Source organism: Solanum verrucosum, unplaced genomic scaffold, assembly GCF_900185275.1.
Source record: "Solanum verrucosum unplaced genomic scaffold, falcon-dt-bn FXZP01000102.1, whole genome shotgun sequence".
Classification (NCBI taxonomy): Eukaryota; Viridiplantae; Streptophyta; class Magnoliopsida; order Solanales; family Solanaceae; genus Solanum; species Solanum verrucosum.
The window spans coordinates 2,757,059-2,764,386 of record NW_026019930.1 but is presented as its reverse complement, the minus strand read 5'-3'; the positions used below and the strand labels follow the sequence as shown (position 1 = coordinate 2,764,386).

General features: G+C 36.9%; 1 protein-coding gene across 1 annotated transcript; it reads right to left on the bottom strand.

Annotated features, from left to right (window-relative positions):
• Positions 1 to 327: 327 nt before the first annotated feature.
• LOC125831756 (sister chromatid cohesion protein PDS5 homolog C-like) lies at positions 328 to 3,930 on the bottom strand. The gene is made up of 6 exons (XM_049510947.1): positions 3,099 to 3,930; positions 2,904 to 2,999; positions 1,921 to 1,964; positions 1,034 to 1,084; positions 479 to 562; positions 328 to 375 (listed from the first exon to the last, which is right to left on the bottom strand). The coding sequence occupies exons 1-6, from the start codon at positions 3,928 to 3,930 to the stop codon at positions 328 to 330; spliced, it is 1,155 nt and encodes a 384-aa protein (XP_049366904.1).
• Between the last annotated feature and the right edge of the window lie 3,398 nt (positions 3,931 to 7,328).

Genomic DNA, 7,328 nt, shown 5'->3' with positions numbered 1-7,328 from the left:
GAAACCAAACTCCTGACCTAAACAATTCACGTGAAATACTCTTGTCCTAACATGACAATTCACGTGAAATGCACTCGTCCTACATGACAATTCATTTGAAAAACTCTTGTCCTACCATGACAATTCACGTGAGATACACTCGTCCTACACGACAATTCATGTGAGATACTCTTGTCCTAACATGACAATTCACGTGAGATACACTCTTTCTACACGACAATTCACGTGAGATAATATTGTCCTAACATGACAATTCCCTATCTACAAGTGAAGCACAACAATTGAAGCTGGATATCCCAAATGTTATAACAAAATTAGAATCAATACTTACGTAGCAGATGAAACAGCATGGCCTTGAAAGTCAAATCCATGGTCCTGTACAGATTGCACCAAAAACAATAACATCAAAAAAAATATAAATGCAACAAGAATATGAAATCTGTATGAGACAACAGTATATATCAGACGGGTAAAGAACCTTTTCAGTTGAATTATCTTTAAGCATCTCCCATCGTTCTTTATGCAGTCTCAATTTCTCTGCTTCACCATCATCATATATGACCTAAGAAGAGAAACACCAGAACAACTTCGGTCATTTAGAATTTTCAGGAGGAACTTTGGCAAAACATTAAAGCCAGTAAAACATGTGCAAATTAGGTAAGATTTCTACTTCACGATCAGTTTATATTTCCCTCCCTTGGTTAGTTATGAATAAGGCAGTAACAAAGAGGTTTCTAAATTGTAAGGTCATCCCTGTATGCAAGAAGGGATTTATGTGGCAGATCATGAATTTGAATAGTAATAGACTTGGTTATTCCCTATTTTATGTGACCCCATTTGACTCAACATGGAGATATAATTAATATTAATTAACATATATGTCACCTGAAATTATTTAGATAAGGAAACATATGATACTAGGGTTCAAACAGATCTATAAATATGAATGAGAAGTGTTTAAACATAAACAGTAACTCAAAGAAAATTATGAATTTAGCGAGACAATGACAAGGCTTCATAATAATCTCATCACCTTGTGTTTCCTTTCCACAGGGTCAAAAGAAGAAACTACTCCCTCGTAAAGCTTACAAAGAGAAACATTAAGATGAGAAAATGTAGCAGATTCTTCCTCCTTATTCAAGATAAACTAATACTGGAATTGGTAGAAATGAAATTGAAATGTCATCTGACACACCACGAGTCACAATATAGGGTTCCTAAACTACAGCCCAAACTGAGTGTATCCACAGTAACTCATCAATTTTTACATTGTTATCCATTTCACTGTGTTATGTTTGCAGAGGAATTGTGAGCCAACAAGTACTTGCAAAAAGAACAATTCAAAATGAATCAAATATATAGAATAGTAATATCGCCCGCAACATTAGCCTGTTTCAAACATTCATACAAGAGGCAACCAACAGGAGAAATCTACCAAAGGTAAATACTATGATCAGTCAAATTGTAGTGGAGGTTGGTTGTTTGATAGGTGGCTGATCCTTTTGGATGGAGAATGAGGCAGAGAGGAGAAAAGGGAAAAGAGAAAAGGACCATGTGATTGATACATTAGTATGAATGGTTTCGAGTAAATTGAAAAATGACAAAGATATTTTTTCACATACTTTTGCTCTGAACAGAAAGGACACTTGAACTATCCTGTAAGCTACATGCAGAACCAATTGTAATCCATAATTCTTTTGTTAGCCTAGCCAAAAAGATGTAGCACAAGAAAAAAACAGCTTTTTAGACAAACAAAGTGCATTGGAAACACAGGATCCCATTAACAACGAAAGGTTACAGTCTGACTCTGCCTATGACCGCCATAATATGCAGGAATTGTCTGCAAGTTTTAACTCTGCTTAAAGCATCAAGGATCATGAACTAACATATACTTCATTTGTCCTGTTTTATGTGACACACTTCCCTTTTTGGCCTGTCGAAAAACGAAATGACACCTTTTATAATTAGAATTTTTTTATGACAAGGGAAACCCGCAACCGCTACCCTTTGGGTGCGCACAGAGTAAAACCCAGCTCCTATGCAATAGCTCGCAAACCAGTAAGGGTGTCAACCGTAAACTTGAACAGTTGAGAAGCACTTTAGAGAGCAAGGCTTTTCGGATACGATGAGTAAAAGGAAGACTAAATATATGCACTAAATACCAAAGTTTAGTCAACATGAAAACTAAATTGAGGTGAGACTAGACTGGATTGACGTGCCTAAATGCAAACAATGTAGATATCTAGACTCTCGTTGTTCCAGAAGGATGAAGTGATAGATGAAAATGTTACTCAATAGAATTAAAACTGGAAGATTTAATTGGAGAAATATTATGTGATAGATTGTAAGCTTTACATAATAATTATAAGTCCGACAATGAATGTTGGATTTCTAAAGTTCAACATATCCACAAGATAAGTGTCGCATAAGATGGATGTGCGATCATGCCTGATTATATCAGACTAAAAATGACCACATTCGCTAGAAGGTGCAAGTAGCATACTTAATTATAAAATGAGAGAAGGTCGCTTGATATGGTTTTGTCACGTGGAGGCATGGTCTCCAAGTTTGAACTCTGCTTACAGAATCAAGGATCATGAAGTACCACATAACTCAAGAAATACCGAATGAGCCAAGGTAGAAGACAAAGTTATGGATAAAACCCATGCTATTACTAGATCTATACCATCAATTCAAAAACTTATAGGATTATAAGTATGCCATCGAAGGAGATTCTTACACATAAAGCCTAGCAGGTAAGGCAATGTTTTAAAGAACAAACTCAATAACTGAACTTTACATCAAGTTTCTAAAAAGAGTGTACGTGCAAGATCGTTGGGTGTGACTAGTACAATAAATTTACAATGGTGTTGCAGTCCTCACATCAATATTTTAAAGAACTTATGCTTGCTCCAATGGCCACCAAACTTTTATTTTAGAGCCAATCAGTTCTGCACCATGATCTTTACCGGTACAAGCCCTTTTAGAATCTTGTGCAGCTCACAAGTAAAAAGGAGAATTGCAAAAGGAAAGTAATAATTTGTGCATTGGATAAATAAATTAGCAAAGATCTTGAAATAACTATTACTGAGTTGTACAGTTGTCAACCTTATCTCCAGATTCTTCAGTATTAGTTGTTTTCTTCTTCTTCCTCTGTTTCATTCCAAAATTTTGTTGCAGTGTTGGCTCCTTGTGTTCTTCGAGGTTTCCTTTTTCATTTTTTATGCTAGATTCAGATTTTCTCTCTTCGTCACAATCTGAAGCAAACTCATTCTTCTTTGAGTCGCTTCCTTGTTTTCTTTTGGCACATACTGTGCGCTTGGTTCTCTCTCCCCAAGTGAGACCTAAATGAAGAGAATCTTTTTTCTGAACTTGGGATTGCGGCACATCTCCTATTGGAATTAACACAACCAGCTCATCATCGTCATTTATCGGGATCTCTTTTCTCTTGAAATGACCATGACTTTCAGAGCTATTATTATGATTTTCGGACACCAAAGAATGATGGCCACTACTACCTGTAAGTTCATGACTTCCAGTCCCTTCCTGGTTTTCTTTTGGCATATTTGTTGCTGGTTGCACATCTTCTGGATTGACAGGTTTTATGATGTTTGTTGTACAAGTATCCTTTTGCTTATCACTGTGAGTGTCATCCTGCAGCACTGGTTCACAAAATTTAGCTTCAGATGGACCAACTTTTACAGGATGACCTGTAAGTTTATGACTTACAGTCCCTTCCTGGTTTTCTTTTGGCACATTTTTTGCTGGGTGCACATCTTCTGGATTGACAGGTTTCATGATGTTAGTTAAACAAGTATGCTTTAGCTTTTCCCTGTCAGTGTCATCCTGCCGCGCTGGCTCACAACATGTAGCCTCAAATGGACCAACTTTTACGCGATGCACAGTATCAGGTGCATTTTCAGTTGCCATCTGATAAAAAAATAAGAGAAGAGGAAAAGAAAAAAATCTGTTAGTAACTGTTGCAGCGTCCTAGTAATAATTAAACACAATAGAAGCACTTAGTCTCCTTGGCATCCCCCTGCTCTTTAGGCCGAATAGTGCATTAGAGCCAATACTAAAATCTTGTTAACTAAATTCAACACTAGAGTATATTCTAATGTAAGCTGAGTGGAGTCACTCTAATGTTGGCTCTAACTCCTTTGAGTGATGTATGTTTACAATAAGGATAATTGACATGAGTATGCAAAGAGAAAAGTTCTTTAAAAACTTTAACAACAATTAGATTTTAACAGAAACATACAGTTTTTAAAGAACTTTTCTCTTTGCATACTCATGTCAATTATCCTTATTGTAACCATACATCACTCAAAGGAGTTAGAGCCAACATTAGAGTGACTCCACTCAGCTTACATTAGAATATACTCTAGTGTTGAATTTAGTTAACAAGATTTTAGTATTGGCTCTAATGCACTATTCGGCCTAAAGAGCAGGGGGATGCCAAGGAGACTAAGTGCTTCTATTGTGTTTAATTATTACTAGGACGCTGCAACAGTTACTAACAGATTTTTTTCTTTTCCTCTTCTCTTATTATTTTATCAGATGGCAACTGAAAATGCACCTGATACTGTGCATCGCGTAAAAGTTGGTCCATTTGAGGCTACATGTTGTGAGCCAGCGCGGCAGGATGACACTGACAGGGAAAAGCTAAAGCATACTTGTTTAACTAACATCATGAAACCTGTCAATCCAGAAGATGTGCACCCAGCAAAAAATGTGCCAAAAGAAAACCAGGAAGGGACTGTAAGTCATAAACTTACAGGTCATCCTGTAAAAGTTGGTCCATCTGAAGCTAAATTATGTGAACCAGTGCTGCAGGATGACACTCACAGTGAGAAGCAAAAGGATACTTGTACAACAAACATCATAAAACCTGTCAATCCAGAAGATGTGCAACCAGCAACAAATATGCCAAAAGAAAACCAGGAAGGGACTGGAAGTCATGAGCTTACAGGTAGTAGTGGCCATCATTCTTTGGTGTCCGAAAATCATAATAACAGCACTGGAAGTCATGGTCATTTGTGTCAGCCCAAGAGAAAAGAGATTCCGATAAATGACGATGATGAGCTGGTTGTTAAGGCAATATTTGTCTTTCAATTAGATAGATTTTGAAGCCTTAGTTTAATTTATGTTCTTTGATCGAAAATTCATAGGACCGAAGTTAGTTGCAATCAGCATGACGACTCTCTAGTTCTAAATGGATATCTATTGTTGTTAAAAGTTGAAGGAAATGGAATTGATTAAACATAGGGTGGAAGTGAGAATTGTTGTTTTACTGTAACGATGTTGGACTAAAAAATGGAAGCGATAATCTATTCCCCCCCCCCCCCCGGCTAAATTCATGCAATTTATGGTTTGCTATTTATAAAACTACAACTGGATTTCCCAATTTAATGTGTATATTAGTTTCTCGAAGTTTTTTGCTCGTATATCGGTAATTTAGGCAGTAATTGCAATCTAACTCCTCTATTTTCTCCTTTTCTTTTTGCCAGGAAGTTGGAGTCCTTACTGAAAATGGTATGTCACACCCATTTGATTCAACCACAAGTGCACTTCAACCTGTAATGAAAGCACTGGTTAGGAATGAGCTGTTGAGGCATATCAATGAAGATGTCAAAGTTTCAGTGGTTTCTTATATCACTGAGATTTCTCGAATATATGCCCCAAAGTACCCTTATGATGATCATAAACAAATAGAGATAGAACTATACCATTCTAATTTATCCTTTTGTTTTTACTTCAATGTTTTTTCTTTTTATAAACCTGGCCAATTTCTTTGTCAGGAAATTCTCCGACAAACTGTAATGACATTAAAAAAGTTAGCTGATGTTACTAGCCGCAGTTACCGTAAGGGGGTCCGAGTTGTGAATTTTTTTGCTAAAGTAAGGGTATGTGCGGTGCTATTGGACCTTGAAAATGAAACTTTAGTTTGAATATCTCAAAAACTAAAGTTTCATTTTCAATATCCAATAACACCACACAAACCCTTACTTTGGCAAAAATTTAAAGAATTCGGACCACATTACGGTAACTACGGGCAGTAACATTAGATAACTTTTTCAATGCCATTACAGTTTGCTAGACAATTTCCTGAGATTTGTGAACACATGCATGAGAAACGAAAATGCAAATGGTTGTATAAGATTAAGACAAAGAAATTGGCCAGGTTTTAAAAAAGAAAACTTATTGAAGTAAACAGAAGGGTAAATTAGAATGGTATAGTTCTACCTCCATTTGTTTATGATCATCATAAGGGTACTTTGGGGCAAATATTCTAGAAACTTGGTGATACAAAAAACAACTGGAACTTTGACATCTTTATTGGTATACCTCAAAAGCTCATTCCTAACCAGTGCCTTCATTACAAGTTGAAGTGCACTTCTCGTCAAATCAAAAGGGTCCTGACCTACCATTTTCAGCAAGGACTCAACTTTCTAACAAAAAGAAAAGGAGAAAATAGAGGTGTAAGATTCCAATTACTACCTAAATTACCAACATACGAGCAAACAACTTCGAGAAACTAATATGCACATTAAATTGGGATATCAAGTTGTAGCTTTAGAAACAGTAAGCCATAAATTGCATGAATTGAACGGGGGAAAAGAAAAGATTATCGCTTCTGTTTTCAAGTCCAAAATCATTACAGTAGAACAATTCCCACTTCCACCTCATCTTTTATGTGATTCCATCTCATTCAATATTTAACAGCACTAATGTCTACATATTGTGCGTTGTATTCTTTTGGCTTCTTTCACTGCTTTGCGATAGCACCGCATAGTCCTATTAGCCCCAATTGCATCGTGCATAAACCTTGCACTGGTTCTTGTGTATCTTTCTCCTTCCATTCCCGTAATATGGCACCAAGGTTCTACAATTTAGGGCATTTTGCATAGTCATGCGTCCCATCGCATATGTAGCAACCGTTCCCTTTGTAGTATGTGCCTTCTTCTGAGCATCATTTTGACGTCCAAACTTCTTACCATCAGACTTATAGGTGTCATGATTCTTGAGATGTGGTTGTTGCTCCTTCTTTTTGTCACGATCTCCCCTACCTTGGTCACGACTACCTCTCATCTCATCTCATCTGCCTCTATCATGTTTGTCATGCCTTAAGTTTGTCAAAGCTCCAGCCTGCATGATGGCTTCATCAATAGTACTTACTTGTCGGCGCTCCAACTTCGTCTTGGCCTAATTTTGCAGTCCATCCATGAGGTGGAACAACAAATCTTTTCCTGTGAGGTTGAGAATCTAAAGCGTGAGGGTGGTGAACTCATTCACACATGCTCGTATGTTGCCCGTATACTTCAACT